The sequence below is a fragment of the Chelonia mydas genome, chromosome 2 (genome assembly GCF_015237465.2).
Source record: "Chelonia mydas isolate rCheMyd1 chromosome 2, rCheMyd1.pri.v2, whole genome shotgun sequence".
NCBI lineage: Eukaryota > Metazoa > Chordata > Testudines > Cheloniidae > Chelonia > Chelonia mydas.
The window spans coordinates 77,898,770-77,911,464 of record NC_057850.1 but is presented as its reverse complement, the minus strand read 5'-3'; the positions used below and the strand labels follow the sequence as shown (position 1 = coordinate 77,911,464).

Below are 12,695 nucleotides of genomic sequence, written 5' to 3'. Positions count from 1 at the left end.
CTCTTTTGGAAAACGTAGCCAAATCATACATTTAAATATGAAGTCATATTTAACTATAGTTTTTGACCCTACAAAGAGTGTAAATAAGTCATACAGCATCAGAAACATGAAATATATGGAAAAATTACTAAAGGTTATCTCCTGCTGCTTTTAGACCAGGATCAGCTAGCCATTGCAAACACACTGGTCCCTCAACAGGATTTAATACAATTGGACCATAGGCTGCTGCTCCTCTGATGATTAAAGGATATAGCTAGCAGTTCCAGTCGTATCTAGACACTAGTCAGTATGTAACAATGAGCAATTGTGTGTCATAAACAAAAGGCTTGAAATGTGGTAATCCACCTGGAGAGATCCTGGCTATCATGCTGTGCAAAATAAATACAAATGCTCTTGATGAGATCCCTTCTAAACACATGGGAAATTCAAATTCAGTCTCTGCTCTTACAAAATGCTTGCATTACTACAGCAGCACCTTGAATGTGCCAGAATTATCATCCTCTACCTTATCAAGATAAATCTGACTGCTAAGAAGAGATAGTCTGTATAAAGAGGCTTACCCCTAAGTTTCCCTGCTCACTGGGAGCTTTGAGTGAAGAATCTGAGCATCATACATGGTTTAATCCTTCCTCAGGTCTCAGGGAAAGCTAACTGATTTCTTAATTAGCATTATATGGATAATTATACAGCATCAACAGATATACAACATGAGGCTTGATTATTGAAATATCCTCCGAGCAGGGCTGCTCCCTCACTTGCTTGTTCAGAATACATCAGGAACACTACTTTGTTCGGAGCTATCCTGATATTTTGCCCATTCTCCTTTTTTAACACCATCTGTTGCTAAATAGCAGCATCAAACTTGGCACTGTGGGTTTTTAAAGCATTTAACAGTATTGGTACTTCTATGTTTAAGAACTGCTCCTTGGACTTTGTACTGATGCAAATACTATGATGGTGGTGGGTGAATGTAATACATAGGTACATTGAAACCCCTTTCCTTACTTTTTCATAATACGAACTCATGTTTCGTGCAGGTTATATTTTATGAATGCTACTGTTATATATCATTTGTTTCATTTTATTATCCAGCATTCTTCATACTGAGTTATTGCATTCCCTCTAGTAAATTTTTTTTTAAAAGTGTAAAAGGTTATTTACACCGCTCTTAGAAAAGCTTTGTAACAGAGAGATAGAGAGAGTTAATAGAAACACCTATTGGAAATTGTGGCCTGTCTTCTGACTCAACAGTGAATACCCAGGGAGAGAAGCCATGAACCACACCATTACCCCCTTTGTTCTCAGCTATTTGTAAGCTGAATGAACGGGGTAGAACGAGTGAATTTTATGACTTCTTAAAGTATTTTATAAAAAGCTGATAGCCTCTGGTATAGTGTTGCTTTGGCAGAGGCTAACATACCTTATCCATTTCTGTTTTTAAACCATACATATCAACATCTACCCTCTTACAATCAAGACTGCTAGTCACAGCACAGACACAAACCCAATGAAATTTATGCTATACTACCTAGAATATTATCAGACCTTACTAGCTAGGTAGGGTCAGATCTGGTTATTGCTTATTTAAGGTTGCGTTTTTAAAACTATATTTCAGGTTTTGTTCCTTAACTGATTAGATCTTTACAACTCGATACAATTATTAGAATCTAACAGTTTACTAACTGTAGTCTTCTTTTCAGAATCCTAACATGCTCTTTATAAAGCAGTAGTCTTAAAACTATAACTTGACTAGTATGTGCAAGTTAGGCAATTTCCACATTCAATTTAAATACAGAATTTTCAGTGAGCAGAATTTTATTCTTCCCATTCTGTCCTAAAATGTTGGAGTCCTGCTATGTATGGATACATTCTATGCAAAAAGTTGGTATATTTAAATTTCAGATGAAGCACCTCCTAGAGATGCCTGAGATCCTTCTGCCTGAAGAGGAACTATATGAATATAAGATTGCATTATATTAACACTAGCTTTTAGAACCAAAGCATTCTTGCCTATGAAAGGACTACATACATATCTGACTGCCACAGCTTTTTATCCAATATAACAATCATTAATTTGAGCTGAGAAACTTATAACAGTTTATAGAGGTGCTATTTGTAGCCTTAGTAGTTTCTCTTCTTGAAGAAGTTATGTTAGAAGCAACTGGTATTTCAGTGACTGCTGTTGCGGTCTAGATTTTTGGAAAAAGAAAACCACCACTCTACATTCAAAAAGCCTTTTGCACTTATATAACAGCAGTGATCCTGTACTGCTGTTCATTTATAAGCAGAATTCCATATTTGACTAAGTTTCATGCATGAAATGATTACACATCACATCCTCCAAAAATGTGTTAGCTTCAGGAGTCAAGTTTCTCATGCTTCCACAACACACACCTTTTTCTTAGTGTTTTATTAAAGCTCTTTCCACCATGTGATATGGGATGAGGAAGATAAATGGATTTTAGTTAGTTTCAAGATTTTTCTTGCCACTTTAGAAATTCAAATACCTTCTATTTGAGGAAAAGTGTCACTCCAAATGCAGAATATACAGTTTATCTTCTACTTCATTAAAGGGACTGATGTTATGGCAGTTTTAAAACTGGGCAGGTGCACGCTTCTTTAGTAAGTATGCAATGAAGTGAAATTCCCTGAATAGAAGAGGAAAGGGGCAATGACTACGTGTGCTAGGAACTCTGGCTCTGTGTTCTACTTTCCAGATTGTCTACAAACAATTAGGGAAAGGGCTGCACCTAAATGTTTGAGAAAAAAGAAGAGCAGAAGAAGAGTTCCATTTAATTTTTTTCAAGGAGCTGAACAGTCAGATTTTGACAAAGACAAGAAGTTTGTTTTTTTGTAAACTCTCTACCCCAGTGGTCTCCAACCTTTTTACGCCCAAGATCACTTTTTGAATCTAAGGGCAACCCAGGATCTACCCCACCCCTTCCCCAAGGCCCCACTGATTCCCCAAAGCCCCGCCGCACTTACTCCATTCCCGCCCTGTTGCTTGTTCTCCCCCACCCTCACTCACTTTCACTGGACTGGGGTAGAGAGTTGGGAGGGGGTGCAGGCTCTGGGCTGGGGCTGAGAGGTTTGCAGTCTAGGAGTGGGCTCTGGGCTGAGCCTGGGGCAGGGGTGCAGGTGAGGGGTGCAAGCTCTGCTCTAGGAGGGAGTTTGGGTGGAGCAGAGTGTTGGGGTGCAGGAGGGGATATGGGGTGCTGGCTCTGGGAGGGGGCTCAGGGCTGGGGTGCAGCCTCCCACTGAGCAGCACTTACCTCTGGTGGCTCCCGGTAGGCGGCAGGCACAGCGAGGCTAAGGCAGGCTCGCTGCATACCCTGGCCCCACACCGCTACTGGAAAGGGCCAGTGTGCCCCTGCGCAGGGGGTATGTTGCTCTGCACACTGTCCCTCTCTGCAAGCACCGCCCCTGCAGCTCTCCCGGCCAATGGGAGCTATGGGGGCAGTGCTTGCAGGCAGGGGCAGCATACAGAGGGAGACCCCTGACCCAGGGCCACGCTGTCAGCTTCTGGGAGCAGTGTGGGGCCGGGGTAGGCAGGAAATCTATCTTAGCACCGCCAGAGATCGCAATCAACTGGGAGATCTTCTAGGATCAACCAGTTGATCACGATTGACCGGTTGGTGACCAATGCTCTCACTCTTATTAGGTTTTTAAGAGATGCAGCTAGGGATCGTTTCAGTATCTCTCTGTCCCTCACTCACTCATCTCCTACAGCCAAGCTGGGTTAGCTCACCATTGCTTGTCACTCAGCTTTCCAACTGCCCTTCTTCCTATCTTGGGCAGGAAATCGCAATCTTGGGCCTCTGTTCATAGATCCACATTCCAATGTAAGACCCCATCCCACTCTTTACACATGCCTCACACACCCCATGTGGTGCTGGACTACACAGCCATATTACTGTCCACCACTGTCCAGGAAATAGAGGAGGATCCCTTTAAGTGTCCAGGCGAAAGGCAGCAGAGTCCAGAGGTCAATTGTACCATGCTTGTTGACCCCAAAGTCAAGTGGAAGGGATATCCAAGAGTGGCCCTACACTTAGAAGCATTGCTACTCCTTCCTCCATCAGATCAAGGGGCTGGGGCGGGGGAGAGAAGAGTGGGTTCCACATGAGGGGTTTCCTTTCCTACTTCTGCCTTGCTGTTGTGAGCAATGGAAGTTTCATGCCACTGATATCATTGTCATTTAATAATTCAGCATTTTATGATGTTTGCAAAGATGCTAGGGGCCTTGATAGGTCATCACCACTTCCCCTGACCTCTGTATCTGCACCTCCTGATCCACAGCCAGCAAAAGTGTTACTTCACCCCCTTTGCTCCCCTTAGTAGAAGTTCCTCCCCCATTCCAGGAGCACCACTCCTTCACCACACACTCCTAAGAGATAAGCGTGGTAGATCCACACCTACACCATAGTCTGTTCCTGGATGGGAGACCAAGAAGAAATTTAAAAAAAAAAATAAATAAAAAAAGTGTGAAATACATGTCTCATGTCAAACTACAGCTGCTTGATTCTTTGAAAGCCTTCCCAGCTCTTCTGGCTAAAGTTATTGCCTCCCCTTTTCAATTTGGGACTATTTAGTTCTTAAAAATTAAAAAAACCAACCAGGGCTCTCAAGCAATTAAAAAAGTTAATCCTGATTAATTGCACTGTTAAACAATAATGGAATACCATTTAACTATTTTTGGATATTTTCCACATTTTCAAATATACTGATTTCAATTATAACAGAATACAAAGCGTACACTGTCACTTTTAGACTTATTTTCGGATTACAAATCTTTGCACTGTAAAAAACAAAATAGTATTTTTCAATTCACCTAATACAAGTACTGTAGTGCAATCTCTTTATCATGAAAGTTGAACTTACAAATGTAGAATTATGTACAAAAAATAACCATTCAAAAATAAAACAATTTAAAACTTTAGAGCCTGCAAGTCCACTCAGTCCTATTTCTTGTTCGTCCAGTCAAGTTTGTTTACATTTGCAGGAGATAATGCTGCCCGCTTCTTGTTCGCAATGTCACCTGAAAGCGAGAACAAGTATTTCCATAGCACTGTTGTAGCTGGCATCACAAGATATTTACATGCCATATGCGCTAAAATTCATATGTCCCTTCGTGCTTCAACCACCATTCCAGAAGACATGTGTCCATGCTGATGATGGATTCTGCTTGATAACAATCCAAAGCAGTGCAGACCGACGCATGTTCATTTTCATCATCTGAGTCAGATGCCACCAGCAGAAGGCTGATTTTCTTTTTTTTGGTGGTTCAGGTTCTGTAGTTTCCGCATCTTTTAAGATGCTCTTTTAAGACATCTGAAAGCATGCACCACACCTCGTCCCTCTCAGATTTTGGAAGGCACTTCAGATTCTTAAACCTTGGGTCGAGTGCTGTAGCTATCTTTAAAAATCTCACATTGGTATCTTCTTTGTGTTTTGTCAGATCTGCAGCAAAAATGTTCTTAAAATGAACCACATGCGCTGAGTCATCATCTGAGACTACTATAACATGAAATATATGGCAGAATGCAGGTAAAATAGAGTCGGAGACATAATTCTCCCCTGAGGAGTTCAGTCACAAATTTAATTAATGCATTATTTTTTTAACAAGCATCATCAGCATGGAAGCATGTCTCTGGAATGGTGGCCAAAGCATGAAGAGGCATACGAATGTTTAGCATATCTGGTATGTAAATACCTTGCAATGCCGGCTACAAAAGTGCCATGCAAATGCCTGTTCTCACTTTCTGGTGACATTGTAAATAACAAGTGGGCAGCATTATCTCCTGTAACAAACTTGTTTGTCTTAGCGATTGGCTGAACGAGAAGTAGGACCGAGTGGACTTGTAGGCTCTAAAGTTTTGCATTGTTTTGTTTTTAAGTGCAGTTATGTAACAACAAAAAAATCCATATTTGTAAGTTGCACTTTCACGATAAAGAGATTGCACTACAGTACTTGTACGAGGTGAATTGAAAAATACTGTTTCTTTTGTTTATCATTTTTACAGTGCAAATATTTGTAATAAAAAATATAAAGTGAGCAGCATGCACTTTGTATTCTGTGTTTTAATTGAAATCAATATATCTGAAAATGTAGAAAAATGTCCAAAAGTACTGAATAAAATTTCAATTCGTATTCTATTGTTTAACAGTGACATTAACCTGTGATTAATTTTTTTTTAATCACAATTAATTGTGTTAATCGTGTGAGTTAACTGCAATTAATCAGTCCTAAAAACAACAACCTTATTCAGCATCAGACATATTTGTAAAAACTTTAATTTTAAATATTGAGTGAACTCTTTTCCATTATCTGGTCAAGTTACCACACAGCAAACCAAATCCTTGAAGATTTGGCTGAAAACTTAAATCCACTTATAAGAGAATGAACTTACATTTGTTTTTACAGAATCAAATTAAATATAGATCAGTTTTTTAAAAATGGCAACCAAGAAGTTGTTTTTTTCCCCTAAGTGTAGCAGTCATAAAAGGAAAAAAACATTAGCTAAAAATTTTCACATTGTGGAAGCTTCCCCACACATCATTAGAAATGAACCTCAGTCCTGACCTGCAAACCCCTCTTATCTCAGTCCTCTTTCTTGAGTGCACACCACCACATCCAGTTGTGCAAACAGGGAAGTGTCCACTAGGGACCAGGATTAGGTCAAACTCATTTCCACTTGTGACCAGAACCAAGTTACCAATCTACAATAGGTCTCCAGAAATAAAGGGGGTTAATGCATTAATCTCCTCCTACACACAGACCTCATAATTAGAGTGGCTCTAGTCAGGCTAAAATTTTACCTTTCCAATAGGATATTACAAGGGTAGCTTTACGAAAAAAGCCTAGAGAGGCACTGGTTTGAGTTGAACACAACTCAACCCTTTAGGTACTCAATTGTAGGGATGCTTCTCTATGGGAGCACACTTCTCCAGAGCCTGAAGAAATAATAGTTTATATATTTTCACCAACTAAAACTGTATCTGGCAAGGGATGTGTGTTTACCTTTGTGTTACAGAAGTGAAACAAAACATACTGGAAAAAGCTTCAACTGTATATTAATTTCAAAGAGTTACATTACCAGAAATGCAGTGAACCCCCTGCAGTTCTTCACAATGACTTAATAAGACTTTTTGATTGGGGCTATGTTATGTGGAAGCCTGGCACGGAAAGTTAAGAGGTAGCAGGCTACTATATTATTATCATCAACATTCTTCATTCTCCTTCCTTTCCCTTACTATGGCAGAAGTCAGGTCAGTTAATCATGGCTAGACTGAAAAGCAGACAGGAAGAGTTAACACTTCAACTGAAAAAAGTTGCAAGTGTATATACTCACAGGAGTTAAAACAATATAAAAATGATGTTCAATTAACAGAGTTAGAAACCGAAGCACTGAACATCCAGGAAATGGCGAAGGTAAAGTAGCCTGTGCAATCTTCGTTGACTCCTGTGTGTTGCCATGATATGGTCTAGTTACATAATCACATACTGGCCCAAAAAGGCATCAGGTAGCCAGTCTGCCCCCGCTTCAGTCCTGGAGTAGGATAGAGCCAGCTGGGGGCTGACTTAACTTACAACACACTCTAGAAATGAACATTCCCCCACCTCCACAAAAAGAGGCTGGAGGGTGGGAGGACCACTGGTGTAAGAACCAGCTACACTAGCTGGATAACTACTCTCCTACTTCAGGAATCCTGACTTGAGGAGATACAGGGGCTTTCCACTGAGTTACACAAGGGGCATCTGGGTGCTATTTTTATCACAACACCAATCTTTCTTTCGCTAGCACAACATGTGTGAGCAAAGGGACTCCAGCAGTGTTAGGTACTGGTCCCAAGGAGCTATGTGAAAAAACTTTACTTTTCCCAGCCAGGGGGAACTGAACTCAACTGTTCAAATCTTTGGGCCATCTCCAATTACCTTCTCACAGTATCAAAAGCCCACATGAAAACAACTGCCTCAGTTTATAGTGTTTTACAAAGGTACTTACTGCTGGTAGTAGAGACTGCATGTTTTGATTGGAGTCTGCTATAGTGGCTAGGTAGACCAAGTTTGTATGCAACATCTGCTGATACCTATCAAAATGAACAGAGCAAGACATGTCCAAAAAAAAAGCTAAGGACACAGTAATATTTAAATTCACCTCCTTTTAATTTACATACATAGGCACAGTGAACTCTGATTTCAGTACATCAAGAAATTATGGGGATAGTTATAGCAATCCCAAACTGTCCACATTTTCCTTCCCGCCATGTTTTGGCAATTCCCTTGCAAAAGTACTGGAACCACTCAGGCACATTCTCCTAGTAACTATGACAGAAGCAGCAACAGAGTGACCCTGTTCTTGTCTGTTTCATGTCCTGCTCCAGTTGAGTGACCTAGGAAATGTGTTGTGTATGAGCCCCTACATGACTATTTGATGCTGCCTGAAGCAGGTATTAGTGACAAGACAGCTCATTTCTCTCTCCTTCTCATGCACCCAGCGGCAAGAGATCATACCTATATAGCAATCATATAATCAGAATAAGCAGCATATAATCAGGGCCCCATGTATTCCACAATTGCAAAATTTACCACAGAATTCAATCCTTGCTGCAGAATAGTGCTCTAGTATCTTAACTTCCTTTTCTTAAAGGAAAATTACGTTTCTAATCTTGGTTGCAAAAATAATCTGGTCATGCTTTCAAGGTTATAAGCCAATATCTACTGGAGTCTGCAAAAAAACCTCAAACCTGGCTCGTAGGCGTGGACAACCTCAGTCATCTCACTCAGGACCCCATGGCTAAAAGACCCTGGAATTTGGCAATTTTCCAAGATACCACAGAATTCAGCATTTTGCTGCAGAATTCATTGTTCAAGAGGAATAAGAATGAAGTGTATTTAATGGTGATACAATAAATTAACATTGAGACAGAATTTGGCCCCATTGTGACACAGAGCACAGAAGGCTTTGTACAGAGTGTTTCCCCAGTAGTCAAGAAGACAGAGTGAAAATCAGAAGTACATTTCACACTTAAAGTTTACATGTAGAAGTACAGGCATAATCCTTTTTTGGGAAGGTGCTCACCTGGGGATGTGGAGCAACCCAGACAGGAAAGGGAGCTGGCCTACTCGCAGGAAGCAGATCATGACCACACTATGCCCTTCACTCATGGCCTAGCCATGCTTGCAAGTACCATTATGTTAATGCATTCAGATTTGTGTTGGAATGCTTCTAACTGAAAGATCAGCATTGGCTCACTCTAGAGGATGATGCATCCAACCCTTCCTCACCAAACATCAGGCTTGTCACGATACATGGCCTTTCAGAAGAGATTTGGGATAGGTGGAGGAGTACGAAGTTCTTGGATATGTCCGCAAACAGAGCCTTCGAAGTAGTGTCAGCTCCTCTCCCTACTACTCTGAATTACTAAGGAAGGCTTGAAGCATGTAATCTAACTCCTCCCCAAAGTAATCAAAGCACTGACACACAACAGAAAAGTCTATACATTTTTATTATTAAATCCCTTAATTTTTACCCTACATTACTGTGAGTGTATACTAATAAATTAGAACCAGCCTTTCAATATTTCTAGAGAAGGAAATTTTAATGATGTTCATATACTCCTTTAAAGTCAAAGGTGCACTATTATTAGCAGTGTTTTTCTATGTTCGTTAGCACAATTCTCTAGTGAGCCGATCTAAACAGTTTCGGTTTCCAATTAAATTACTGATATCACCAGGTACAAAATACATTTAGATTAAAATCTTACTGCGAGCATTCTGAGGTCTTTCCTTTGTTCTGATAGTCCATTATACACTGAATAAGATGGTTATTTTCATCCAACATCTGAAATAATAAAACAGAAGTCAGGAATAAGTTTCATAACCTTTTGATGTAAGTGAACTAAAAGCGAGACCAATCTCTGCCATCCACATCACATCACCATCGAAAAAGTGCTTTTTAAAAAATTTTTTCTTATTTTGTTTTGAACAGACGTCATTTGTAGAACTTTTACCTCCTCCTCCTATTTTAATTCTCTATTTGTTTTATGGCTTCTAGTTTAGGGTTTTGGATTTAAATCACTGCTATAGTTAACGCTGCAAAAACATTTTCTTTCTAACTCCTGTTCTTCCCTTGCCACAATTTCCTACAAGTTTCCAAAAGTTTCATTTTCCAAATTTGGTCTCTGCACAGAAATTTGTTTTAAATAGCTTAAAAAAAAGTTTCCCCTCCCCTACTATGAAATGCTAGTGATCTGAAAAGAATATCAATAGCTATGGGCAGAAAATGGAACATTACTTTGAAACAGACCTCACTGCCTTTTAAAATTAGACTTGATTAATGTATGAGCTTTTAGCAAATTGCACTCTGTGAGTATAGAAAAATTGTATCAACTCTTCTCTATCACATTTTAGAAGTATTCAATTTGTGAATACATGTGTAGCTAACTTACTTTTTAGTTAAAAAAAAAAATTTAGTCACAAAAATGAAAGAGGCACACTTCCTAATTTTCCACAAAATGGGTTTCTCGTGAACTTCTTACGGTGTCCAAGACATCATTTTGGAGGTATCTATAGGCAAATAGATGTTTACCCCAAAAACAGAGAAAAGCCACTGCCAGAGATTCCATTGAGACCATTAAGGACTTAGCGATTATCGATTTTATGTGAAAGGTGCTCAGATACTAGTGATGGGTAGTACTATAAGACCCTAAAATAGATTTTTGAAACATTTCCTATGTAAAGAATATTGAACTTGTACAATTTAGCGAACAGAAGTCAAGGAATGACCGTTAAAATTGCATATGCAACCTTAACTGTGCCAGTGTTAGAATTCTGTATTTATACACAAACTATTTTGCAGATACAAGATATACTGAGGCCACGTCTACACGACAGATCTTACAGTGACACAGCTGTACCGCTCCATCTGCGCCGCTGTAAGATCTCCCATGTAGTGGCTCTATGCTGATGGGAGAGCTCTCTCCTGACTGCATAATTAAACCATCCCCCACAAGCAGCAGTAGCTATGTAGGCATGAGAAGAGAGCGTCTCCTGCCAACACAGTGCTGTCCACATCAGTGTTTTTGTCGGTGAAACTTATGATGGTTTTTTACACCCCAATCGACAAAAGTTTTACCGACAAAAGTGCTAGTACAGCCATAACCTTAAATATATGTATCTTGCTTCCCACCCCAACTCTTGTTTACTTACACAAGCACATACCAAGGTAATGGCAGTGCCTAAAACAGTACCTAGAGAAACACCCCGAGTCCCAAGCCTCTACTCAAACCATAATTCCACTTCATTAATGTGCAAGATTTTTAAAAAAATTAATAAAACTAAATTTAGAAGCTGCAGTTTTGACTTATCTCATCAATAAACACTAGACAAAGACCAAAGTTATAAAAGATTACTTATCCAAAAAGGTGAAGTATGACAATTAACTAATGAATACGTCTCATGTATAGAGTTAGCTGTCTGACATATTACCCCAATTAGAGAAACGTGGTATGGGGGGGGGGGGGGGGGGGGGAGCGGGAGAGAGGACGGGATATATTTTATTGGACTAACTTCTGCTGATGAGAGAGACAAGCTTTCAAGGCATAGAGAGCTCTTTTTCACATCTGGGAAAGGTACTTCCACGCCCCACTCCTGCACCCCCAGCCCCTCCACACTCCCCCCCACACACTCTCGCCCCCAGCGCCACAGCCTTGCCCTTTACCCTCTGCCCGCAAGCCCAGCGCGTCCCCAGCCCCCGCCAGTCGCCGCCCCCCGGCCGGGCCGGAAGCAGCCCCGAGTCGGGCCTGGCCCCTCCCTCACCTTCTGGATGGCGGCCGGCGTGATCTCGCCCTTCCCCCGCTGCCTCGGGGCCGCGAATGCCACCGACATGTCGGGTCCCTGCGCGTAGGAGGCTCCAGAGCCCTGGCCGCGGACGAAGCAGCGGCGGTAGGAGGCAGCGATCCGAGAAGAACATCCACCACCGCGAGGGGGACGGGGCGTGACGGCTCTTGGGGCCATCCCATCCCGGTCGCGAAGAGGGGGAGATAAGCCTCCCTGCTACTGCCCCCCCCTCCGCCGACCGCGGGTGGCAGCTGCAGCAACACTGGGACCCCATCGCTCCGCTTAGCGAGAAGCGGCTCCACTGACAGGGAGCGCCCTCTTGGCTGCTTTAAACGCGTCCTCTTCGTTACACATTCCTTTCCCCCCCTTTGAGCGATTATGGTACGTTCCTACCCAGAGCTCTCAGCCCGAGACAGGCTGTAAGTGGTGTGGCTGGGAGCAGGGGGAAGTGCTCACTTTACAGGGGAAAGCGGCGAGTCCCACCCTGCCCCCAGCCTTGGTTGCGCCCACTCATTGCGCTCCCGGCCGGGGCAGCCAGGGGGAGGAGTCTTGGGAGGCGCGTGATCCTGCCTTTCGCATCTGCTCCGCCTCTCGTTCAGCCCCCTGGGAGAGCTCCAGCGACTCCGCGGTTGCGGGGTCAAGGCCGCTATAAAGAATCCGGCTGGGAAGCTGCAGCTGTAACACTTCAACATGAGCAGGGACACAGATGGCTTTATTTTGGAACTGACTTACCCGTAATTTAGTTGCCAGAACCGATACACAAAACGTGTCAAGGAACAACCCGAAATGGAATTAGATTACATTGCCAAATCCCTCAGAACACCTTGGGCTGCTTCAAATAAAACAGCTTGGT

At 41.8% G+C, this 12,695-nt stretch overlaps 1 protein-coding gene across 5 annotated transcripts in view; it reads right to left on the bottom strand.

Annotated features, from left to right (window-relative positions):
• The window catches only part of SS18 (SS18 subunit of BAF chromatin remodeling complex), a 60,838-nt gene extending 48,568 nt beyond the window's left edge, over positions 1-12,270 (bottom strand). For 4 of the 5 annotated variants that reach the window (XM_037892720.2, XM_037892721.2, XM_043539707.1 and 1 more), the window contains exons 1-3: positions 11,822-12,270; positions 9,769-9,845; positions 8,007-8,091 (exon numbers count right to left, since the gene is read on the bottom strand). In XM_037892720.2, coding sequence (XP_037748648.1) covers positions 8,007-8,091; positions 9,769-9,845; positions 11,822-12,019 — 360 coding nt within the window. In that variant the 5' untranslated portion in view covers positions 12,020-12,270. Of the gene's footprint in view, positions 1-8,006; positions 8,092-9,768; positions 9,846-11,723; positions 11,757-11,821 lie in introns of those variants that run through there. The other variant, XM_043539708.1, reaches the window with a different exon arrangement.
• Positions 12,271-12,695: the final 425 nt, after the last annotated feature.